Source organism: Sturnira hondurensis, unplaced genomic scaffold (genome assembly GCF_014824575.4).
Source record: "Sturnira hondurensis isolate 20B ecotype Veracruz unplaced genomic scaffold, ASM1482457v3 Scaffold0011378, whole genome shotgun sequence".
NCBI classification, from domain to species: domain Eukaryota; kingdom Metazoa; phylum Chordata; class Mammalia; order Chiroptera; family Phyllostomidae; genus Sturnira; species Sturnira hondurensis.
Window position 1 is genome coordinate 2070677 of NW_028084009.1, and position 26779 is coordinate 2097455.

At 49.4% G+C, this 26779-nt stretch overlaps 1 protein-coding gene across 2 annotated transcripts in view; it reads right to left on the bottom strand.

The window, feature by feature from the left end:
* Positions 1-14062: 14062 nt before the first annotated feature.
* The window catches only part of ATP9A (ATPase phospholipid transporting 9A), a 109091-nt gene continuing 96374 nt past the window's right edge, over positions 14063-26779 (bottom strand). For both annotated transcript variants that reach the window (XM_037059909.1, XM_037059910.1), the window contains exons 24-28: positions 24477-24541; positions 22802-22910; positions 22240-22297; positions 20260-20463; positions 14063-18836 (exon numbers count right to left, since the gene is read on the bottom strand). In XM_037059909.1, the coding sequence (XP_036915804.1) occupies positions 18700-18836; positions 20260-20463; positions 22240-22297; positions 22802-22910; positions 24477-24541 (573 nt within the window). In that variant the 3' untranslated portion in view covers positions 14063-18699. The remainder of the gene's footprint in view (positions 18837-20259; positions 20464-22239; positions 22298-22801; positions 22911-24476; positions 24542-26779) is intronic.

Here is a 26779-nt window from a genome sequence, read left to right on the forward strand (position 1 = left end):
CTAGCCCTGGCTAGTGTAGCTCGGTGGATTGAGCACGGGCTTCGAACTAAAGGGTCGCCAGTTCGATTCCCAGTCAGGGCCCATGCCTGGGTTGCAGGCCAGGTCCCCAGTGGGGGCCACATAAGATGCAACCACACACTGATGTTTCTCTAACTCTCTTTCTTCTTGCCTTTCCCTCTAAAAGTAAATAAATAAAATCTTTAAAAAATAAAATAAAAAATAAAAACAGAGAGCCTAGCAGCCATTTCTGCACAGGGCCTCCCGCGCAAACTGCACTTCAGGCAGAAGCCTGCATTGAACTGCCAGCCTGTACTGTGTTCTTGCCAACTGAGCCAGCATCTGAGTCAGCCCTTTTAAAGGAGGTCCTGGAATCCTGTTTCAACCAATAGGACTGAGGCTTTTCCCATCCAATCAGAGCCACACAGCTCCTACCACCCTGAGCAATTAATTCTACTGACCAATCAGAACACCACCTTTTGGACCACTCAAACTACACGATTTGGAGTCCTCATTTACATGAGGAGAGACCAATCAGGGACCAGGGGCAGGGACTGCTGTCTATAAGTCAGCTCCCCTCTGGCTGAGAGCCCACACTTTCCCTTTCCATGGAAGGCTGCAGACTGTCTCTCTGTGGCTGAGCTGCAAAACAGATGTTGCAGATAGAGCGGACTTGTGGATAGAGTGGGCCAGCCAGGAGCTGAGGAGAGCTGTCCAGCCAGAGAGGGGCCTGGCCCCAGGGCCACCTCACATCTGCTCTATCCCAGTTTCACTGTTTTGCACTGGATAGAGTTTCCTTCTTCACCCCACCCTAAATTGGGGATGCCTGTTGGCATTAAATTGGCACCAACAATTGTTTGACATGTTACTATATATCTGACATATATGAAATATATACTACATATCATACATACGAAATATATAACATATACATATATTTTTAAAGATTCAAAATTAAATAATTATTGATTTGTTAAGAATAGAATATTCTGCTCTTGGGACTGAAAGACTCCTGAAAACTAAGTTCAGTTCACTGGCAGGTGCCAGTTAGCACGATCCAGTCTGTAGCCATTTATAAATTCCGTATTTTTCTTTGGATTGTGCAAAGCGCATATAAGTCCCTGAGTCTGGTGCCCCAGCTGCCTATAAAAACAGCCCTGAAAGTTTAGGCAAAGCAGCCCCAGCTTCCTTTGACCCCGCCATCCAACTCCAGCCACACATTTCTGATTTCCACTGTCATTCTGCGCACTGTAGCCTGAGGAGGGGAGGGTGAGGCTCAGAGGGGTGGGTGACGATGTGCAGGTGTGGCGATTAATCTTCAAATATTTCTTAATCTTCCCCTGCATGCAAACAAACTGGATGCAAATACTCTCTGTGATAAAAGGAAATATACAGCAAAATCCCATTAGGAGATTGCAAATGAATGTAGATCAGGTTTGCAAACTGGATAAGAAAAGAGTCTGACCCCTGGGCATTATAAGGAAAATGCAAATATCCATTGCTACCAGGAACACTTTTTGCCATTTATCTTATTAGCAGATATCGAAGTGTGATAACTGTCTCCCCAAGGTGTGGGGCAGCAGGATCTCCCATACCTGGCCTCCTGGCTGGGAGTAAAAATTGGTTCTACCTCCTTGGGGGGCATTTGGCAACATTTACTAAAGTAAAAGACGTACACATCCTTTGACCTAACGATTATGCTGCTGGAAATTCACCAAAAAGACCTGACTGAACACAGGACCAATGATGTATGAGAAGGAAATACACTGGATCACTGCATGTAAAAGCTAAATAAAATGGAAAAAACCAAAATGTCCACTAGAGAGGAAGCTGTCAAAGTAAGTGATAGCCACCTAGAATATGGCATTGTAGCTCTGCAGCTGGAGGCAGCTGTGTTTGAACTGGCCTGGAATATTCTACGGGTGGTAGAGCGAAATGAAAAGCAAGCTGCCAAACTATGTTCTGAATGCAGCCCATTCAGTTGAGTGGAAAAAAAATACTGGGTTGAACCATGTGAAAATACCAATCAATATCAGACCATTTTTGATACACAAACACAACAGTTTGATATAATGTAATATTTTATATATATTTAGTCAAACTTTTAATTTTGAAATACCTGTAGATTCACATGCAGTTGTAAGAACTAACACAGAGAGAGCCCATGTACTCTTCACCTAGTTCCCACAATGGTAACATATTACAAAACTTGAGTACAATGTCATGGTCAGGACGTTGACATTGATCCAGCCCAGACACAGACCGTTTCCATTGCCACCAGGATCCCTCCTGTTGCCCTTTCCTAGCCAAACCCCTTTCTCGCCTCCAACTCTGCCCCTGACCCCTGGCAACCACCAACCTGTTCCCCATTTCTATAGTTTGCTCATTTCAAGGACCTAAAGTTAATGGAACCACAGAGTATGTAATCTTTTTTCCATGCATATCACTCTCTGAAGGGCCGTCCAGATTGTTCAGTCTAACAACACCTTGTTCCTTTGTATTGCTGAGTCCCACCCATGGTGTGCGTGCGTGTCCCCGGTGTAACCATTCACCTGCTCAGGAGCATCTGTGTGGTTTCCAGTTTGGGCTGAGAGTGAGCAGAGCAGCTATAAGCATCCATGCACAGGTGTCCGTGTGAATGTGAGTGTCTTTTCTCTGGGATAAATATTCAGGGGTGCACTTGCTGGGTTATATGGTTGGTGCACATGCAGTTTTTTTAAGAAGCCGCCAAACTTGGTTTTTGGACTGTCTGTAACATGTGTGTAGATAAACTAGTTTTTCCATATCCTACTGGCATTTGGTGTCACTACCTTTTTTGGCTAGTCTAATAGGTGTGTGATGTTTCTTTGCTTTCTTATTTTGCATTTCCCTGATAGCCAATGATGTTGTACAAGTTTTCAGGAGCTTATTTGCCCTCTGCGTATCAGCTTTGGTGAAATCTCTGTCTTTCGCCAATTTTCTAATTAGGATGTTTATTTCGCTGTTGAGTTTTAGGAGTTCCTTACCCCAGCACCACAAGGATCCTTCATGGCAGATACCACTCCTTGGTGGGGTGTATGATCTGCAAATAGGTTCTACAGGCTTGTCTTTCATTCTCGTAATAGCATCTTGCACCGAGCAATTGCCTTCACTTTCAGTGATGTCCACTTTATCCCTTCTTCCTTCATAGATTGTGCTTTTGGTGTCAAGTCTAAGAACTCTTTGCCTGGCCATAGGTCGTGAAGATGTTTTCCTATGTTCGTTTCTGAAAGTTTGACCGTTCACACTATTTCCCAAACATGCTCTCCGGAGCATCCAAAGACAGCGGCCAAGGTGGCAACAGGAGACTGTGAGGGTCCAGGCTTGGCCACACCCGGTCACCGGTGAAGACAGATGCCATGTCCATCTGCATCACAGAGGGCGGGGAAGCACAGGTGAGACTGAGAACAAATGATTCCCGAAGTGCCCAAGCCTCAGTTGTTCTTCCTCTCTGACCTTGTACTTCACACTTACTACCAATTGCTCCAAAAAAGCAAGGGATTTCCCTTCAGGAAAGTAACACAGAATTCCTGTCCAAGGCCTTCTAGCCCATCACCTTGACAGCAGTGGTAGGAACTGAATAATAATGATAGCTATTAATTATTAACATGGCCGAGATACCACACTGAGCAGTTTACACTTGCTCTTACTAGGGGCGCGCGCAGTGGAATCCTGGGAGAACACGCCGAGTGCCACACTCACCACATCAGTCTGAACTGGCAGGAAATCTAAATATTCAGATTTTCTTAAGCCTTGGCTTGGGATTTGGGTGTCACTTTAGAGAGAAGTTGCCAGAACTAACTCTTTCAAAGTTGACAGCAGGAAAGTCTAAGCTGGACACCTCAGATCCTATGGGTTGAGAGAGGCTGTCTTTGACAGTGACCGTCCGTAGCTACCAAGGGCTCCCTAAGGGGCAGGTGGCCCCTGCCACCCACACACAGTATTTAAGCCACTCCTCATGACAGTCCCCTGAGGGGTGCAGCGGAGGGTGCCCAAACCCTGACAGAGAGGTCACTGTGCCCGAGGTGCCAGAGCTGGTGGTAAAAGGCTGGGATCGAAATGAGTCCCTTCCATTCCGCAGACCCCTCTTCCCACCAGGTCACATCTAAACCAAAGAAGAAACACAGCCGGTTATGAAGACTCCTAAATGCACAGTCCCAGGCATGGGACTCTCACTGAGTCGGCCACTCTGCACCACACGCACGGCTCTCGAACAACTGATGAATGAAGGGCCCTTGGGCACGTGGAGAGGGAAGAGGGCTGTAGTACTAACAGTGAGAAAGGAAACCTGGGAACCCACGGTATGTCAGTCAAGAGGGAACTGAGCAATTAAGCTATGGGACAGACTCAAACTCTGGAACGATTCTGCCACAGTGACCGAGAAAGAGTCCTGCATGAACTGACCGGGGAAAGTCCACCTCTGTCACTGAGTGACGAGAGCCAGCTGCAAGACAAGCACAGAAAACCCCCAGCAATGCCCTACATTGCTCACAGACGTGGGTGCATGCAGGGACGCTCACTGAATGTGTCCCGGAGACCTGCCTCTCACTGATGGAGGTTTCCACCGGGAAGGAGAGGAAAAGACCCTAGGAAGCAGGTCACCAAAGGGGACGTTAGCCTTGTCTGTAATGTTTTAGCTTTTTGCAAAGAGAATGCAATATTCCTTCCTTCTTTTCCTCCCTTTCTATTCACCTTCCTTCCATTCATCCATCCATCCATCTATCCTTCTTCCTGCCTTCCATCCACCCATCTTTCCATCCATCCATCCTTCCACTCATCCGTCCATCTATCCATCCATCCAACCATCCCTCCTCCCTTCCTGCATTTCTGATGGGCATAGTTCATGTCACTAGACACCTGGTGACTCCCCTTCTCAGTTTCCCGGAGCTGCCTTTCCTCCCTGACCGACTGGCTGTCTCAGAAGCTGCTTCAGGTGCTCTTGCTGGGACTTCTGAATCTCACTGTTGGGCTGGGAACGTCCATACAGGTGCTTGGTCTGTTTGGAGATGGTCTCTGTCGCATCAGCGTGCCGTCTCCATTTCATTCTCTTTGCACAGTTTTCTGAATACTTTCTCTTTTTCTCTTTCATACACAGTTAAGTCAGCAGCTGAATGAGACTCTTCAGATTGGTTTCTGATGGAGAGGCTGGGTGATATCTCTTTTTCCCTCCGTTCCCAGGGTGCCGGCCTCCACGGGACCTCCTGCCCAGAGCTGGGGCCCTTGGACTGCCTTCAGCACGGGGTCAGCCAGACAGCTGACGCAGCTCATTCTGGGTCAGCTGCTGTCGTATCCGTGCTCTGGGCGCACCAGCGCCTGCGTCCTTCCCTTCCAACTCATCACGCTCTCAGGACCCTCCTGTAGATGAAGGCTTTCATTCCAACCATCCACAATTGTCTTCCACAGGTGGTGGACATCATTCTCAGATGTTTGCGAGACGCGTTCTGCATCGGTCATTTGGGGCTGGTGGGGTTCGCATGTCTCCGCCAAGTGCCCGTATCTTTCATTGAAGGCGGGCCATCATCTGCTCGTGAAATGAAGGTCGAGGGGGCTCGCTCTCCTGTCCTTTCTCCAGGACGTCTCCCACGTCAAGCGACCATGTGTTTGGGTTTCTACGCAGTGCCGCCCTGCTGCTCAGCACAGCGCGTGTGGCCGGGGAGCACTGGCCACCACCTCAGAACTCTGGAGACTGCTTCACAGGTGTGTACGGTCGGTCCAGTCTCCTCTTGGGCTTTTCCACGGACTTCCTTCTGGCCAGCGTTTTTTCTCTTCTTAAAGTATGTCGGCTCTTTACTATAAAATCCACCAGGGCAGCACAGAGTGGGCTCTCCCAGGGAAACCCCAAGAGACCTGGGCCTGGTCTCAGAGTTTCAGACACCACCAGTGGGACCTCTCACAGCTGTTCCAGGAACCTCTGCCAACTTGGTGACCACCCCTCGCCCCCCACCCAGTGTCGCACTGAGAAACCTCATGCAACTCCCATACCGCCAAAGGGTCTTTCAGTGACTGCACCTGAAAGGCTGCCTGCAAGCACCAGTGGATCTTGGGTACTGGATCTTGGGTACTGGGTGCTGGAGAAAGCCAGCCTCAGGAGGCAGTAAGCCCCTCCCACAGGCGCCCAGTCTCAGAGAAGCAGCCACCAAACATGGATCGCTTTGTAGCCCCAACACTGACCTGTACTGGAGTCCCTCCGAAGAGGCCCCAGAACCAACACACCTGGTGTTGAGCTTTGGAGCACATCAGAACATGACCCAACCAGTTCCACAAGTGGCACACCTAACGGGAGAGCTAAACAGGTACCACACCCTGCAGGGGCAAGTTCTGCTTCCTGGGGTCTGCCCCTGCATGGCAGCTTGTACACTGTGGTTTGGGTCAGTCCTCACCGTTGGCCAGACTGAGGGTCAACTCCACCCATAAACGGGCCAACAGCAACCAAGACTCAACTGTAACAGGAGGGGTTGCATAACGCACACAAGGACATTTCCGGAGGTGGTCAGGGAGACTGAGTCAGTGAACCCCACGGGACACATACTATATGAGGCCACCATACCCAGACTGGGAGACACAGATCTACCTACAGAAATGAATACCGAGACCCAGCCAAAATGGGGAGACAAAGAAACACTGTCCAAATTAAAGGATAAATCCCCAGATAAAGAAATAAATGAAATGGAGGCAACCAATCTACCAGATCCAGGGTTCAAAATGATGGTTATAAGAATGCTCCAGGGTTTAGAGGGGAAGAGATGAACTCAGTGAGAACCTAAACAAAGAGATAGTAAGCTTAAAAATGGACATAGAAACCATAAAAGAGAACCAGTCAGAAATGAAGAACAGAATATCAGAAATGAAGGATACACAAGCAATCAACAGCAGAGTAGCTGAAGCAGAGGACTGATCAGCAATTTGGGAGACAAGGTAGCAGAAAACACCCACTCATAGTAGCAAAAAGAAAAAAAATTCAATGAGGATAGTTTAAGGGACCATTGAGACGATATGAAGCATAACAAGGTCCGTATCATAGGGGTCCAGAAAAAAAAGAGAGAGAAAAAAGAATTGAGAACCTCTTTGAAGAAATAATGACCACAAAATTCCCTAATCTGGTGAAGGAAAAAGACACACAAGTCCGGGAAGCTCAGAGAGGCCCAAACAAGATGAACCCAGAGGGGTCCACCCCAGGATACATCATAATTACAATGGCAAACATTAAAGACAAAGAGACTCTTAAGAGCAGTGTGGGCAGGACAGTTAGTTACCTACAAGGGAGGCCCCCATAACCTACCAGCTGATTTTGCAACAGAAACATTTCAGGCCAGAAGGGACTGGCACAAAATATTCAAGGTGATGAAAAGCAAGGACTTGGAGCCAAGATTACTGTTCTTAGCAAGGCTATCATTGAAGAAGAAATAAAGAGCTTCCCAGACCAAACAAAAAGCTAAAGAATTCCTCAGCCCCAAACAAGTATCATAAGAAATGTTAAAGAGACTTCTTCAGGAAGAACAAAGGAAAAAAGTAGTATATAAATATGTATAAAAAATGGCAATAAATACATACCTATCAATAATCGATTTAAATGTAAATAGATTAAATTGTCCAATCAAAAGACATAGGGTAGGGCCTGGCCAGTTACCTCAGTTGGTTAGAGCATCGTCCTGATACACCAAGGTTGTGAGTTCAATCCCCAGTCAGAGCACATACAAGAATCAACCTATGACTGCATAAATAAGTGGAACAAGTTGATGTTTCTCTCTCTCTCCAAAAATCAATACAATTAAAAAAACAAACAAACCATGGCTGGTGTGGCTCAGTGGATTGAGTGCCACCTGCAAACCAAGGTTTTGCTGGTTCGATTCCCGGTCAGGGTGCATGCCTGGGTTGCAGGCTGGATCCCAGTCAGGGATGGGGGCACTTGAGAGGCAACCACACATTGATGTTTCTCTCCCTTTCTTTCCCCCTTCCTCTCCCTCTCTCTAAAAATAAATAAATAAAATCTTTTTTTTAAAAAAAGACATAGGGTAGCCAAATGGATCAGAAAATAAGGCCTATGTATATGCTATTTACAAGAAACCCACTTCAGGTAGAAAGACACAAAGAAACTGAAAGTGAAGAGATAGAAAAGATAGTTCATGCAAATGGAAATGAAAAAAAAAGCTGGGGTAGCAATACTTAGACAAACTAGGCTTTAAAACAGAGGTTATAATAAGACAAAGAAGGACATTACATAGTGACAAAGGGATCAATCCGACAAGAGGCCATATCCCTTATAAACATTTATAGACCCAACCCAGGAGCAGCTAAATATAATGCATGAAGCAAATCTGGACGGACATAAAAGGAGAGGCTGACAGACACACCGTCCTGCTAGGGCATGTGACACCCCATTGACATCAGTAAATATCTTTTAGACAGAAAATCAGCAAGAGAACAGTGGCCTTAGATGGCACACTAGACCAGATGGAGTGAACTGATCATCTTCACAGCATTTCACACCAAAGCAGCAGCATGAACCTTCTTCCCAAGTGCACATGGAACATTTTCTAGGACAGACTGCACGGCAGGATGCAAATCAAGTCTCAACACAGAACACTGAAGTCATAGCAAGTACCTTCTCTGACCACAGTGGTATGAAACTAGAAATCACAAGAGGAAAACTGAAACACACACAAACACCTGGAGATTAATCAACGTGTTACTAAACACTGAATGGATTAACAATACGAAGGAAGAACTCAAAAGATACCTTAAAACAAATGAAAATGAAAACACAACAACCGGAAATCTAGGGGACACAGTGAAAACAGTCTTAAGAGGGAAATTCATAGCAATACAGGCTTTTCTCAAGAAACAAGAAAAATCTCCAGTAAAGAATCTAACTTTACACCTAAGGGAACTTTAAAAAGAACAGACAAGACCCAAAGTGAAGAGAAGGAAGAAAACTGTAATGTAGATCAGAGTAGAAATAAATGAAACAGAGTCTAAAAAAATAATATGAAAGACCAATGAAACCAAGAGCTGGTTCTTTGACAAGATAAATAAGACTGACAACCATTAATGAGACTCATCAAGAATAAAGAGAGGACCCAAATAAATAAAATGAGACATGAAAAAGGAGAAGTAGCAACTGACACCAAAGAAATACAAAGGATTGATTGTAAGAAAGTATTACCAACAACTATACGCCCACAGATTAGACAATCTGAAAGAAATCGATAAGCTCCTAGAAATATACAATCTCCCAAAACTGAATCTGGAGGAATCAGAGAATCTAAAGAGACAGATTAGAACTAGTGAAATTGAAGCAGTAATCAAAGAACTCTCAAGAAACCGAAGTCCTAGACTGGACGGCTTCAAGGTGAATTCTACCAACATTCAAAGAAAAACTAACACCCATCCTTCTCAAACCATTCCAAAAAATTCAAAAGGGGGGAAGACTCCCAAACTCATTTTATGAGGCCAACATTATCCTAATTCCAAAACCAGATAATGACACCACGAAGAAAATTATATGCCAACATCCCTGATGAACACAGATGCCAAAATCCTCAACAAAATATTTGCCAACCAGATCCGATAAAAAGATCACACACCACAATCAACTGGGATTTATTCTGGGGATACAAGATTGGTACAATATCCACAAATCAATAAATGTGATACACCACATGAACAAAATGAAAGACAAAAATTATATGGTTATATCAATAGATGCAGAAAAGGCATTTGATAAAATCCAGCACGTATTTATGATAAAAACTCTCAGCAAAGTGGAAATAGAGGGAACACACCTCAGTGTAATAAAGGCCATTAATGACAGACCCACAGCCAACATCATACATGCTGGGCAAAAACTAAGTGTTTCCCTTAAGACTGGAATGAGTCAGGGATGCCCTCTTTCACCTCTCGGATTCCACATAGTACTAGAAGCTCTCGCCACAGCAATCAGACAAGAAGAACTAATAAAAAGCATCCAAATTGGAAAGAAAGAATAAAACTGTGCTGGCAACTTTTCCCACAAGTCCCCCCTCGTCCACCACAGATGAAAGAAAACACTACCAAGACATGATCTGCTTGGGGAGGAGAGGTGGCCAGTTTCTCCAAGGAAAAAAAGGCCTTGAGCCCCTTCCTCCAGGGGCTTTTATTGGGTTGTAATATACAGGAATACAGGGCAGCAAGGATCAAACAGTAGATAACATTTCAAAGAAATCTGAGGGCTTAGTCTGAGTCAGTGTCTACCAGGAAGGGGGTTTTGCAGAAACTTTAGGGTTCCCTGCTCAGACCCTTAACATATGAATGAAAATACTCTTAGCAGAGCAGGTTTCACAAGTTTTTTTAGGAATTTTTTGTGATGCCGGGTTTTCCCCCAGAATCCGGGACAACCCCTCCCCATCAGGTTTTCAGGCTTAAGTGGATTAGAGCCAGGAAGTGCTTCTCCCAGAGGACATGGGGACTTGGGCTATGTCACATAGCTGGGGGGCAAGGGTCCACTGCTCACTCTTTATTGCAGCGCCCCAAGTCCTTCCATGATGGCCTCCCAAGTGATCGAGTCTGGCTTAGGTTGCCCCTCACTTTGAGGAGTCTTACCCATCTCTGACTTCCTACCATTATTTGGGGGCAGGGAGGAAACTGAGGCAGCATTCGCTACCAGAGACAAGCCTTGCCTCCTGTGGCTCACATTCCAGAGGTCACTCGCTCATCCTTAGCCATGGGGGGTAGTCACAATTCCTGAAACCAGGCAGAGCGGTCCCCAACACAAAACTATTCTTATTTGCAGATGATATGATACTGTATATAGAGACCCTAAAGAAAAAAAAAACTGACAAACTCAATAAAGAAGTAGTATACACAATAAATGTTCAGAAATTAGTTGTTTTTATACAACAATAATGAACTAACAGAAAGGAAAACTAAGAAAACAATTCCACTTATGATTATATCAAAAGAAATATAATCCCTAGGAATAAATTTAACCAAGGAGATAAAAGATCTGTACTTGAAAAATTATAAGACACAAAAGAAAAAGATCAAAGTAGATTCAAATAAATGGAAGCATATACTGTATTCCTGGGACAGGAAGAATTACCATTGTTAAAATGTCCACACTACACATAGCAATCTATAGACCCAACACAATTCCTATGAAAATACCAATGGCATTTCATGCAGAACTAGAACAAATAATTCAAAAAACTACATGGAACCATAAAAGACCCCAAATAACCACAACAATCTTGAGAAAGAAGAATAAAGCTGGAGGTATCACACCTCCTGATGTCAAACCATACTACAAGGCTACAGTAATCAAAACAGCATGGTGCTGTCACAAAAAGGCATACAAGTTAACGAAACAGAGCAGACAGCCCAGAAATAAACCCACCCTATCTAGTTAATTAATACTTAACAAAGGAGGCAAGAACACACAATGAGGTAAAGACAGTCTATTCAATAAATGTTATTGGGAAAAGCGGACAGATACATACAAAAAAAAGGAACTAGACCACCTTCTTACACCATATACAAGAATAAACTCAAAGTGGACTAAAGACTTAAATGCAAGACTTGAAACCATAAAGCTCCTATTAGAAAACAAAGGCAGTAAAATCTCGGACATGTCTCTTAGCGATGTTTTTTTCTAATATATCTCCTCAAGCGAGGGAAACAAAAGGAAAAATAAACAAATGGAACTACATCCAACTAAAAGGTTTTTACACAGCAAAGGAAACATCAACAAAAATGAAAGGCAACCCACCGAATGGGAGAAAAGATTCACCAGTGTTACATCTGATAAAGGGCTAATATCCACAATTTATACAGAACTCACATTATTCAACACCGAAAACCCAAACAATCCAATGTAAAAAAATGGGCAAAGGACCTGAATAGAGGACATACAGATGGCCAACAGACATATGAAAAGATGCTCCATGTCACTGATCGTCAGAGAAATGCAAATTAAAACCACACACCTGTCAGAATAGCCATCATCAATAAACCAACAAACAACAAGTGCTGGCAAAGATGTAGAGAGAAGGGAACACTCATACACTGTTGGTGGGAGTGCAGATTGGTGCAGCCACTGTGCAAAATAGTGTGGAGTTTCCTCAAAAAACTAAAAAGGGATCTGCCTTACAACACAGCAATTCTACTTCTGGGTACATGTGAAGAGACCCCAGTGTTCATTGCATCATTATCTATAATAGCCAACGTATGGAAGCAATGCAAGCACCCATCCACAGATGAGCTGGTGAAAACTTGTGGTACGTGTATACGGTGGAATACTACTCAGCCATAAAAAAGAATGAAAACCTACCATGAGCAACGGCATGGACAGACCTAACGGGTTTTATACCAAGTGAAATAACTGAGTCAGAGAAAGACAAATACCATATGATTTCATTTATATGTGGAATCTGATGAACAATATAATCGAGCAAACAAAACAGAAACAGACTCATAGATACACAGAACAGAATGATGGCTGCCAGATGGGGGTGGAGGCCTGGGTGAAAAAGCTCAAGGGGTTGAGAACTACAGACAGACAGTTACAAAACAGACACGGGGACACAGCATAGGAAATATAGTCAGCAATATCCTACTAAGTTTGCATGACGCCGGGTAGGTACTGGAAATATTGGGGGGAACACTTTCTAAAGAATATGATTTTCTAACCACTATGCTGTATGCCTGAAATTAATACAAAATAATATTGTATATAAACTGCAGTTGAGAGAAATAAAACAAAAGATTTCAATACAAATATCCAAGATCGACTACCTATTCCTCTCCCACCCCTCCTCAGTTGCTTGTTTGGTTGGTTGGTTGGTTGGTTTTTTGAGTCCAGCAAAATAGTCTCGTCAACGACATAAAAAGAAATGTCTGTTTTTAACGGAGCTCTTGGCCATGAAATCAATTCTGAAACCATGAAAGCAGCGTCTTGGGTCTGTTGGGCCTGCCTGGTGGCTGACAACAGGAAACAGAAACATTTTTCGAGGCTGAGCTGGAGGAGCGCCCACACGCTCACGGAATTTCACGCAGGCAAACACAGAGTCCGAGCCTTCACACCGAGAGCACGGGGCTCAGGAAAAGCGCTGTCCGGCTTCACCTGTGGAGCCCGCGCCGTAAGAGTTGAGAGCCGGCTTCCCCAGTCTCCCAGGGGAGCCAATGCCAGTGAAGACGGTTCACGGGCGATCCTCTGTCTAACCCGTAAACTGAGGATGGCCTTTCCACGGGCAGCCAATGGGAGCGAACCAGCAGCCCACACCCTGAGAGCTACTAATGGAACCAGGTGGCCAGGTGCATGCGCAGACGGCTGAGACAGGAGTGTGTCATGCTGGGCTCCCTGGGAAATCAGGAAGGATGTCTGTAAATGGTAACACAGACATGCTGGTTCTATTAAGGTTTTGCAACCTCGGCACTTTTGACATTTGGGGTCTAACAATTCCTCGTTGTGGGGGCTGTTTTGTGTGTGTCGTAGGGTCTGCAGAGACCCCGGGTTCTCCTCACTAGAAACGGAGCGATCCCCTCCCAAGTTGTGACAACTGAAAATGACTCCTGACAGGGGCACGTGTCCCCTGGGGGACAAAATCACTCCTAGTTGAGAATCAGTAGAGGAAATTGACAAAACATGTCCTCTCCTTCCTGCACGACAGCTTAGAAACTTCGTCTGCCTGAAACTTAAGTGACCGTATTCCTAAATCTTCTATCATGTCATTTAAAAATCAAACCAAAAAAAGCTAACCAAAGCAATCACGGTACAAAGGACCATGTATTAAATAAAATATGAATCTTGTAGAATGCGTTTCTTTTTTTTTCTATGTATATCGATCACTTTCTGAAACTCTGGCAAGTCTGGAATACAGAACTGGGTAACTAATGCATGGGTTTGGGGCGGGGCATTTATGCCAAAATCAAAATAAATTTTTTAATGGAGAAACAGCAATTTACCATGGATATACCATGAGATCCGCACAAAATAGGAGCATTAGCCCCCAAAGCCCTCCTCCTGACACCAGAATTCATGTTTCCACACAAATTAAAACGACCCCCACAGGCATGAAGTACACAAGCTTTATTGGGCAACAGCAAGGGGCCGCGCTGGCAGACCATGAAAGCAGACCCGCTCGGAAACACGCAGGATCACATGTGTGCCATCAGTGGGTCGAGGATTTAAATCATCCGGGAGTTCCTGCGGAATTCAAGCACATTGCTCCAGAGCCCCCCCCCCCCCCATAATCAAAACACGCTGTCCTGCCGAGCGCTGGCAACGGGGATTACCCACACAGAGACCTTCTAATGAGGAGCTCATGGAATCCTAGAGGAGTTTACCGTGGGCCCCATCGCAAGAAAATCATAAATTAGCCACGATTTTTTTTTGCAAACACCACACCCCCCCACCGGCCCCCATGAACACAATATTCAGTGACACTGTCCAGCGACATGAGAAGACTGCACCCCCAACCTCACGGGGATGGAGAGGACGGCCTCACAGGGAACGCTGCTTTGGCGTCAGGAGATGCTACGGAACTCGGGGTCTTGGGAACACTGTTCACACAAGGGCTGTGCTTTCCAGTCCCACCGAAAAGCATAACATGTATTCTTTCCAAGATGCAACAGACGTAATTAATGGAAATATTTTCTAAGAAGTATATGCCAATGGCAAAAGGCTTTACATTGAAAGAAGGGGGGAACTCTGACTGGTGTGGGCCAGGTGGTTGGAGTGGCATTGTCCCGTTCACGGAAAGGTTGGAGTTTGGTCCCCCGTTGGGGCACGTACAAGAGGCAACCGATTGTTATTTCTCTCTTGCATTGATGTTTCTCTCCCTCTCTCCCTCTCCCTCACCCCCTCTCTAAAATCAATAAGCATGTCCTTGGGTGAGGGTAAAAAAATTAAAAAATAAAAGCAGCAGGGAGAAATAAAATCTCTTGTATTTACAAAGCTCATATTATTCTTTTTCTTAAATGAATATAAAGCTGGGCATGATGGGATTTTAACCCAAACCAAATTATCTCTTCTAAAGCCCTAAGATGACATCATACACACACACACATCGAACACACAAAAAAGATTAAGAAGCACTCATACATGTTTGCCTGAAGTGGGAGAGAGTGGAAGAACTGATAGGGCCCATCTGCAGCTTTGGCAAAGGTTTACAATGTAGCCCCCGAAAAGGGGGAGGGCGTTGCCATCCCCACCCCAGTAAAAACAGAACAAAGTATAAAAGCAAAGTCTGGGGAAAGAAAAACAGGTATTATCACGTCAATTTCCATTGAGCACAAAACTCAAAATACAGCCCAAAGTTGTGAAAATAACCCAAATTTTCAGCAGAGAAACTGAGGAAAGGGCAGGCAAATGTTGGTATTTAAGATTGCCAAAGTACAAAGAAGGGGTCCACTTGAGGGAGGTGGTCTGGGGTCTGGGTGGGATCATGCTGATAACAGGCAGAAATCCCAGCCCCGGCTGCCCTGCGCCCAGCGGTTGTGAACAGGTGTGTCCACTTCAACGTGAAGCTGTTCCTGGGACACCCGTCAATGCTTTGTGGCCACGGCCTTGGCCCCAAGCAGCCCGAGTCAGTGCAACGAGCCTCAGCCAGCGGCACAGGCAACACACAAGGGCACACGCATGCACACGAGAGCACACTCTCGAAGTATGTACCTCTCAGGCATGAGCAATCACTGGAGAAGGAGAAGCTTGTCTGGCTATTTTCTCAGAGAAAAGGAGGGAGGAAGGGAGGAGGGGGAAAAAAGAGAAACTAAACAGAATCCGTTCTTCCCCTGCACGTGCACTGATCACCAAAAGATACAACAAAAATAATCATAAATAACGAAAGTGCTTGTTCTGACAAAATACCCAGTGCAGTCGGAGGGCAGAGGGGTCGTAATCCTTATGTTGAGGAAGTGGGGGCCTCTGGCCTCAGATGAGAGGGGCCACTGGAGACAGAGGCCCCGTTGAGTTCCAAGGTGAAGGGAAGATGTTCCCAGATTTGAGAACCAAAAAAAAATAACCAGTGGCTTCTATTGAAGCCTTCTGGTTAAGGTGTATGAACTTGGGAGTTTTCCTCAAAATAGTTCGGGTGTTCTATTTGTTTCTTGGTCTCCCTCCCCCCACTCCAGACAACTCGGAGAGCCCCTGAGATGCCCGCACACGCACTGGTTCTCTGCTGGGATTCACACTCGGACACAGTCTGAGCATCATGTGCATGCGTGCGTACGTGTGTTTCTAGACACCCGGGGATCCCAGTGGGGGGCGCAAGCAGGCTGCCTGCTGCTGGGGTGGCTTACACTGTGGTGGTCTCCACCTGGGGTTCAGTCCCTCTCACCCGACTGCCTCCGCCAGAAGACAGGACAAGGATGTTTTGGGTGGCACTGATGGGCAACCTTGGCCTCCCAGGGATGGCTTCTTGAGCCTCTCATAGAAGCTTCCTCCCTTCTCGATGTCACCACAGCCTCTTCTGTGTCAACTCACTCACCTCAGTTGAAATTGGGAACTAAGGAAAAGTCCGAAGAGACCACCTGCATTCCCTGTATTTGCTGGGAACATCTGAAATCTCCTAACAAGGAATGCAAGAGACCTGCCCGCCGGGACCGTCACCTGCCTGTGGACAAGGCCAGGTCCGGGGTTTGCCAGCGCAGAGCGGAAGGACTGAAGTCAACCTCCGGTTCCACCACCTGACTCCCAACGAGAGGCCGAGGCGCAAACACTGGGAGCCCAGCCTTCTCCTCCTCGGCCTTCACGACGGTGCAGCCAGACCCGCTCGCCCTGACTGAGAGGTCTGAGCAAGGATCCTCTTCCAAAATCGCCATCCCTTCACTGCCATACAGGGTGGGGTAAAAGCAGGTTCACAGCTGCGAGTACGCGAAATGGAGTTTATGGTTTTATTATTGATTGATTATCATGTTAATTTCCGCACCCACCACTGTAACCCTGCTCTCGCCCCGCCCCGTGTGCGGACCTCTGGGGGGGCAGAAGTGGCTGCAACAGGGAGGGGCCAGGACTGCGAAAGTGCAGCGTCCTAAACAAACCAGAAGGGATGCCCATCGCCAATCTACCAGAGCCTGCAACTTGCTGTCATTTTACAGGTTTCCAAGGGCAACCGAAACGCCTGAGCACACCCAGGGTGCCACGAGGGCACGGAGCGGGGGGCTCCTCATGACCCCAGCTCCCCAAGAGCAGGGTTCCCCTCTGCTAGTGGATGTCAGCAACCAGGCCGGCGCTTCCATCACAGGAGTGCACACAGTAGTAGGTGCCATCCTGGCGGGTGGAGGGCTATGCACTCCCGAGGAATGAATCAGGAATCTAAGAGCGCGAACGCAGTCGGCTCTCGAAGGTCAACCAAGACCCTGAACCCTTCCTTCCTCGTGGCCTGTGTATGTGGCCGCTCCAAGCAGGGACTGGAGAAACCAAGAACGCCCAGCCGTCGCGTCCAGTACTTGAAAACTCCCTTCTTGCCCTGAACTGAGAAGACGCAGCTTCCTAAGAAGCTCACTCACACACACACACACACACACACGCACACACACGCATGCCCTCCTGGTGTGGCAGGGAGGTCTCTACTCCTGGCTGCCTTTCAGAAGTTCCCCTGGAAATCCACAGGCAGTGGACAGAGCCCGGGCCCCAGTACTGCAGCCGGGGCCTCCTCCCACGGGGGACTCCTTGCTCGAAGCTGCCACCATGCACGGCCCCGCGGTAAGAAGCCCTGGCCTCGTCCTTCCGTCCTCAATCATTCCTCCTGGTGGGAAACAGCTCTGTGTGGAAGTACAGAGCCACCATCCCTGACCCTTCCACTTTGGACCCAGGGGCCGAGCCGCATGAGCTACGTTGTCTAAAGAACAAGTTGCCTCTCTTATCACCCTGTCAACACATATCGGGGCTGTCCAGTGGCACAGTTCCTGCGGAAACAACTCTGAAAATGAGGGGGGGCTCAGACAGCCACAGGCTTGATAATTGTTACCAGGTCTGAACAAAGCAGAACACCTTTGAAATTCTTTTACGAGGTGGCAGATGGCGTTAATTCCAGGGCCGTGGGTGTTGAATCGGACGCATGATGGTGTGGGGTTTACAGCGTCGGGGCTCCTTGGCCTCTCCTGGGCTTTCTCGAACCCTAGGACCCCCCTGCGGCTTCAGGGCGCAGGGCCACCTGACGGAGCATGCATTCATTTCCAGATTGAGATTAGTGTCTGGACAGCTTTGCCCCAGGTGCCACTGTCCTGTCCCTCAAACCTCCACCAAGAGCTTTCCATTTCTCTACAATCGGTTTTCAAGAACGAGAACGATGTCAAGAGTATTACAGACATTAGGACAGTTCGGTGGGGAGGAGGGGGAAGCAAACCCAAAAATCCTCTACAATCTTCAACTAGACAGAAACCTTTATCACATGACAACAGAATTCAAGTCATAAGGGAGCTGGCACAGTCACCCGTAGAGAAGTAATTCTCTTGGCCGAGCCACCCAGAAGGATGAATTCACGTTCGCTCCAACGGGGGCCACGGGGGAGTCCACCAGGCCTGCGCGGGCACCTCGGGAGCCGCCCTCCTGTCCGGCCCGTGCAGGGCTCCAGGCGGAGCCTCGCCGCGTCCACACGGCCTGCGTCCACAGCTCCAGCCAAGTCCTCGGGCGGCGGTTAAGAGAAACGGAACTTGCACTCTGTCCGTCCGGAGAGCAGAGGCCAGAGCCCCCTCCAGCGAACGCACCGCCTACGACGTGAGCTTCGAGTAGCTGGGGGGAGAGAACCGTCTTCGCAGATACTTGAGGATGTAGAGGGGGAGACAGCTGACCAGAGTGATAACAGAGACTTTCCACAAGAAGGACAGAGAGGCGATGAAGTACACATCTGCAACAAACAGGAAGACAGCGGTGAGCGGGCGAGGGATGTGCCGGAAGGCGCGCGTGGTCCAGCCATCGCAGCTGCCTCCCGTCCCCAACACGCCGCCTCCCGGCCTCGGCTCCCGTCCTCCGCTCAGACTCTAAAGGGACAGCCGTGCCACCGGCGAAAAGCCCGTCAAGGCTGTCAGGCCGACTGTCCTCGCTGTCCCCGCTCTCTGCCCTGCTCTGGACTCCTGCTATTCCACGAACTGCTCTCACCAACAACCAGCAAGAGAAAACTGTGGACAGACGACAACCCTCACAGGTGTTTTTGATCTGGGATCTGACAGCTGGAGATTGTCTTCTCAAACACGGCAGCCAGAGAGCGGAAAGTGACCCTCGACGCACGTTTCTGCCTCCCAGCAACTTCCCCCTCCACCTGAATGCTGGTCAGAGCAAGCCCCTGGGCAGACCTGAGGGCGGCGTGAGGCCGGCTGAGCACCCCCACCCCAGACAGGCAAGCCCCCTTCTGTGCCTTAGGACGGAAACCCTGCAGTTACTCGGTCTTAGCAAGAGGGGCGGGGGAGGGAGGGAGGGAGGGAGGGGGCACAGCTTGTGGCTTTCAAGAAGCTGGAGCGAAGGCCTCAGTAAACATCCTCCCCACTGCCCGCACCTGAGCGCAGGGTGGGGAAAACACAGCTGGCTTTGACTAAGCACCTACTAAGTGCCAGGCCTGAGGCCCACCCTGTGCTGCTGACCCAGTCCTGTGGCAGGGCCATGTCTAAAGCAACCAACCATGGTTTCTGGACGGCAGAACTCCTATCTTCTAAGCCATGGGACCACCCCCCCACTGCCAGCCTCAAGCCACTGAGCACACAGTAGGTGTTCACAAAACCCATTCTGAGAGACTTTGGGGACAACAGTCAAACTGTTCTAAGACTTTGCTGTACCTAACGATGCTCCTTTATCTTGACCAAAGCCTTCCTAAGGAGTGTTCACTGATACAACAGGAGTTGTCATCGAAGATGCTTTCATGGTAAAGCAGCTTCTTAGCTGAGTGAGAGTTAAGTCCTGCCAGACTACCATCCGTTCACGAGCAAGAACTGGACACGCACGCACGTCGCCACAGCTCCACAGAGCCCGGCACAGGGGTTGGCTCCCTGGAGAAACCCACCAGCTTCCTGTCCGTTTGAAAAGCACCCTCTTCTAAGGCACTTAGCACAGCCTGGCTCTAAAGGAAAACCCTCTACATGGAGACCATGCCCGACAGCCTGGGTCCCGGGTGGCTGAGTCACAACTGCCATTTGTCCCAAGGGGACACCCGTAAGAAAGCGAGGGCAGCAAAGTCCTGCTGGACAAAGAGCCCCAGGACCCGAGAGCTGGGGAGGCCGCCGTCCTTCAGAAGCTGATGAGACCCCAGAGGACAGGCTTTCCCCGCAGGGGGGTCTTACCGATGAATTCGTGCAGGAACACCAGGGAGGCAATGTAGCAGGCCAGGCTGAGCAGCTCGGCCACGGTCATGAGCCAGTGCCAGGTCTGGATGGTCAGGGCCACCATCAGCAGCTCGGTGAGGATCAGCGACGTGAAGGAGATGGCCACGATGTGGACGAATTCCGACTCGAACAGCAGCAGCGCCCCGTACATGATGGTGCTCCCTGCAAAGGCGGAGAGAAGTCCGGGTGGGGGGAAGGGCCGCGGCTCCCTCCGCAGCCCTCTGTGCTGGCACTGACCCTCCCCACGTCCCCACCCGAGGCTCCCTCTGCTCACGCACACCAGACCCCTTTTTGATTTTTTTCCCCATTTAGGTATGAAAGATACCCCTTGTTAACTGAGTGGTGCTTTATGGAAGTTTTGAAGAGGCATCGCATTCTAGCTTTCTGATTTCCCCCTCTGATCTTGTGTAACAGTCCGTAATTGCAGGGGGGTTAGAGGAGAGGGAAGAGGGAGAGGGTGGAGGAGACAGGAACGATCTGAAGTGGCTGGAAGAAGAAATATATTATTTAAAACGAGAGAGGCAGGACATCCCGAAGGGACCAACGCATGGGATCCCCCAGACCAGGTTCTACAGCAGCCACGGTCAGACACGGAGGGCCAGTCACCGCGGTTTCCAGGGGCTGCCGGAGGGGAAACGAGGAGTTTGCGGTCGAGGGGGCACAGTTGCAGTTTCGCCAGATGAAAACGTTGTGGAGACCCGTCCCTCGAAAGTGTCAATGCGCCCAACGCTGCTGAACTGGACACCCCACGAGTTCAGGTGGTAAATTTTATACGAAATGACAGAGGGGGCCCAGAGGGACACTCAAAGAATTATGCACGGCAGGGACTGGACGGAGTGTGCCTCGCACTGAGCAAAAACACTCCACACAAGAGCAACACTTGGAGGTGGGGCCAGGCAGGAAACCCCCAGACGCCCGCGTGCATGCCTGTCACGGCCTGTCACAGCCTGTCACGACCCATCATGACCGGCTGGAGGCGCAGGGAGTGGTAGGCCGTGCCACCGCCTACCATCATGAACTTTTGTCCAGGGTTTGCTTTCTCTAACTAGATGTGTATGTTGTGCCTTGATGCAGTCCTTAAAAATAACCCCCCTAGCTTTTATTAAAGGTTCTATTTTTATTTATTTTTAAAGACAGGGGAAGGGAGAGGGAGAGAAACATTGGTTGCCTCTTGTACATGCCCCACCCAGGGACTGAACCCATGACCCAGGCACATGGCGGGACCAAGAATCAAACAGGCAACCTTTCCCTTCACGGAACGATGCCCAACGGAGCCACACCAGTCAGGGCTCCCCCTTTCACTGTTTAGTGACAACTTAACCACCTGCCGACAAATCCAACGGCCTCTGCACTCTCTGTGCATCCCATCGGCAGAAAACACGAAGAGTAACCCAAATGTGTATATCTGTACGTTACATATGGGCAGGTGTAGACAGGCATTAGGACCATGGTATATAATGCACACTATAAAACATGCACAAAAACAGAAATTCTAAAAAGGGGGAGGGAAAACAAAAACAAGACAAAGAGAAGCTTTGATATTTCCTTCTGAAACTTCAATAGTCTTACCGTCTGAGGGACAGACCTCACCCTGGAGGCCGCTGAAATAAGTATTTTTCAAAAACGACAATGTGACCTCCGAAAAAGCGATCGCTTTTGGTTACCGAGGCTCAAACACCCCAGCAGGTTTGGATTAGGACTGACTGTATTTTCCCCTGACTCTGTCTCATTAAGCCGACAGCACCATCGCACACAGGGGACTCCCCGGTGCCGCACATTCAAGTTCACAGGACACGCCGAGCGGGGTTCCCCAGGCGCACACCACTCTGCGGTTTCAGGGTCCCGGCTGCTCCGTGTTCGGCAGACAGCAGAGCAGCAAGGCTGGCCCTGCGGTCGGGCCCCGAGCGGAAGACAGGGGGCGGTCTCGCCCTTCCTTACCTTGATAGACGCTAATCAAAACCCATATCAAGAACGTCTTGTAGGACAACGGCCGCCCCTGGATGGGAGGAAGACGGAGCGCGTTATGGGGCGAGGCGCCCGCACAGGACGAGGCCACCTGCCCGTCTGCGCCAAAGGAAGTTGTTTTTTTAAGAGAACTGATACTGGACAGAAATAAACCTGTCCTTTAGTAAAACCCCCTGAGAACGAAGAAATGAAGTTGCGCGTGCACACACACGCACACACACACACATTTTTGGCAGTGTGTACAAACACTCCCAGCAACAGACACAAGTTGTAGGTACAACATGGGACTGTCGGGGGCTCTGCCAAACCTGTTGGCAGGTTTGTGTTCGGCTCACGTATTACTGCGCCCCTCAATATTCTTCCCATGCGCCTGTGCAACTTGCTTAAGAGAAACAATTCCCACACCTTCCTCCCCAAAGCCATCACTTCCAGTGTGTTCGAATGGGAAACCTTATACAGGAAACACAGTGGGAGGGAGGGAAGAGAGGGAGGGGGGAGAAGGAGGGAGGGGGGAGAAGGAAGGGACTCCGCGAACCTTGAGGAGATCCTTGTAGAGCTCGGGGTACAGCATGGCGACTTCCGACTTGACGTCTTTGTCCAAGACCAGCGAGAAGACGGGAAACATGGTGTAGATGGTGGAGTACCTAGGAGAGGTCACCGCAGGTCAGACGCAGCCCCTGGCACGGGAGCGCTGGGCTCACCCAGCCTCTGGAATCCAGTCCCCACTCAACCATCGACAGCTACGTGCCGCGTGTCTGTTACCAGCCAGGACCAGTTCTGAGCACGGGAGATTCAATAAGAAAAGCAGACAAACACGTCTGCCATCCACGAATTGGTGAGGCAGTCACCAAGCCCAGGAACCAGTGCCGAGTGTCAGAGGTCAGTGCTGAAGAGGAGAGTGTAAGGGGGAGGAGGGAGCAAGACATGGGGTGGGGGGCACCTTCGGAGAGGCGCCCCAGGGAGGTGACCTTTTGTGAACACCCACAAGAGGTGAGGGGCAGCCACGCAGATGTCGGCGGGAAGAGCATTCCAGGCGGAGGGCACAGTGAGTGCAAAGGCCCTGAGGCAGGAATGTCCTGTCTGAAGAACAGCGAGGCCGCCAGGGTGGCCGAAGCTGAGTGGGCAGAGAGAGGAGATGAGAGCCGAGAACAGGGGCCCAGATCACAGAAGGCCTTGTGGGACAGGGCAGCCCCTGGCTACACTCAGGCATGTTTTTCTTTTTTTCAAATTCTTCCTGGACCTGACAAAAGACATCCTCTCTTTTTGTATCCTCACCTGAAGACATTTTTTTCATTGCTCAATTTTTTGAGAGAGGAAGGGAGAGGGAGAGAGAAAAATGCCACCGTGACAGAGAAACAAGGAATGGTTGCTTCCTGTATGCACCCCAACTGGGGATCAAACCCACAACCTGGGTATGTGCCCTGACAGGGGATCAAACCCGTGACCTTTTGGTCCACGGGATGATGCTCCAGCCAACTGAGCCCCACCGGCCAGGGCAGAAGAGTCCATTTCCCAATTAGAATTCCAGCACCGACTCACAGGCTGAACTCACAAAACATAAGAAGGTGGAAGGTGCCCTTGGTCAGAGTGTCCCCTGGGGCCAGCTGGCCTCTCTGCCTCTGCAGGACCGGAAGTGCGCCCTGAGTCTCCCTACCTAGGGCACGCGGTAACCAGGCCCCACCGACCTGGGCACCTTCTCTGAACCGGGCAAAAGGAATGTCACGAATTCCAGGTCAGGGGTTGGTGGCAGCAAATGCCCAGGTGACACCCTTCTGACGAGTCAGTGACATGCAGGGGTCAAGCTCTGCAGCGTGCCCGAGGGGGAGAGCGAACGAGACTCTGCCCGCCTCGCCGACCCAGCGGCAGGATGTCCCGCAGGGGTCAGTCTGCTCCAGACCCCGCTTTCCTCTTTCTCCGGGGCCCCAGGGGGAAGGCCGCGTCTGCGAACCTGCAACTGGGCTCTGGTTGCCAACGGGCCCACCACCTCGGCCTGCTGTGGGCCCGAGGCTGTCCCTCGCCCTCTCCACACGGCCTGGCACAGGGACCCTGCAGGCTCAGCCGTTATAAAGCGTAGCAATGCCAATGAATTCGTAAACGGCGCTGCCCGACCCAGCCTGCCTGGCAACTGATGATACAACGTTTCTCCTCTCTGTGGTGGCACTTCCGGGTGGTTTCGAGGAAAAGTTACTACCCTGCCCACATTTCCTTACCCGATGATGAGGAATCCTTGGTACAGAGGGACGGAGGCGAAGTAAAACACCGAGGAAAAGACAGCCTGTGCAGAGGAGAGAGGAGGACGTTACCAGAGGCGATGGACCCTCGCTCGTGTTTCTAGAGACAACACCCAACTCCTACCCAGGGCTTATGTCACACCTGCAACGAGGCGTTAGCTCATTTAACGCTTGTGACATAGGTACTGTTGTCACCCTTCTCACGTGACCAGTGAGAAAAGGCACAGAGTGGTTAAGTGACTTGCCCAAGATCACACAGCTCATGTGTGACGGAGCCAGGACTTGCACCAGGGAGCTCAGCCCGCCGTGAACACGGAATTAAGTTCCGAGAGCTCAGGGAGTCTCCAGGACCACGCATGGGATCAAGTCCTCCTATCTACCACCTGAACTGGGCAGGATGGCAAACGGAGCAGGTAAAGGGCACTTCGGGACTCTGCCCCCCTCCCCACCCCCGTCTCCAGAGCCCACACTCCCAACAGCTCAGAAATCCCGCCTCTCAGGATGCGCAACTGCTGAACCCGCTGGCATGGAACCCGATACGGAACACTCCCCTCCGCCCTGAGGGTACCCCCCAGCCAGTCACCCTGGAGGCTAGAGTGGAGGAGAAGGCTTCACTTTTTTCCCCAAGTTTTTATCTTTTTGACAATGTTACACACTGCAACTAGACAAAGCAATACAGATATTTACAAACCCTTCCCGAAATCTCAGCTTCCTGATTTGGAAACTGTTACCGACGGGGGGTAAAAAAAAACTAGATGGGAGATCAAATCAGGCCTGAAGCTCTGTCCCCGCCTCCTCTGCACAGCTCCAGGCTCACAGAGGGAACGTGGCCTCGGAGCTCGTTTCTATTAGTAAAAACCGAAGTGGGGCAGGGGGCGAGTGATGCCTGAAGGATTTCTGAAACACGGAGCATGCAGAGGAAGGCTGGGCCAGCCCAGTGATTAGGGGGAGTGTCTAACACCAGACGTTGCCCCCTTTATCACCTGCTACAGGCGCTCGCTTAGCACAGACCCCAGGCCTTCGGGCCCCGGTCACTGGCAGGCCTCGCCGAGCCCTGGCGGTGACTTCAGACCTAAAAGGTGAAAGCTACTTTTCAAGTGACTTCTCGCCCAGGCTGGGCCGCTGGAGACAAAGGGTGGCTGTAAGAAGGTCAAAAACCTGGTGTTTGGTTTTGCAAATCGCCCCTGACAGCCCTTCTCCAGAAGCACCGGGCTGACCACACAGGCGCTGTCTCGAGAAGATCACTTTGGGTGGGAGGGCGGGGTAAACCAATGGGCTACATCTGTACCTATCAAAGAGACCAAGGTCGAGGTCCAGTTCTTCCAGGCACTTGCTCTTGGCCGGCCCCTTTCAGCACAGTAGACAGGGGTCAAGGGCATTTTTCTAGCACAGAGAACCACCTCTCCCCATGCAGTATTTTTTTCTGAATTCGTGTTCCCAGTAACACATGAGCCTCGCAGAGGTCAGCTCACCCGGGCCAGCGTCTGTGTGCCTGCCCAGGAACGAGCTAATTAACCTCCCGGTGATTCAAACCACAGTACTAGCCAGTTCCATTTACTGACGAGCCCACGTAAATGAGAAGTACCGCTGTGGTCGGATGGACCACACCAGATGTTTGGGTTCAGAGCACGTCCATGAAAATCACTTTGAGGCCCCCACACTCACATACGCAGAAGACATTAAAAACGTACAGTCACCCCAAAAGGCCGGCGTGGATGAGGCTGGCGAAGAGCAAATTCTTGTAAACACAGAGCCACAGCACGTGGCTCACTGCGAAAGGCGGGGTGCCTTACGCTTTTGTGTCTGATTCCACACCTTTCCTACAAATTACAATGTCGCCTTATTTTATTCATGATCCCATTTCGTTTGTATTAATAATAGTAAAAATGCCTCCGGCACTTGATCCCGTATAAAATGCTCTGCTTTTCTGTCTGAGAGGCGAGGCTGGTCTTATCCCCATTTTACGGGTGGAGAGCCTGAGGCCCTGAGTGGTAACGTGGTTTGCTCACAGTATCACAGACACAGTAAGTCCTCCCTTAACTTCGCCGAGAGGTTCTGTGCCTTTAATTGAAATGACCTATAATGAAGCACGTTTTTTACCATAGGCTGAGCTAAAAAGGAGTTAAGTTCTCATGACGTTAAGTTCTCAATGTTATAATGAATCAATGTTGAACAAACTGAGGACCTGCTGTACTTAGTGATTTGGTCAGAAAACAATGTGAGTTCCAAGACACATCACCTCTGTGTTCTCCCCACTCAACCGGGAGTATTTTCACCTAAGT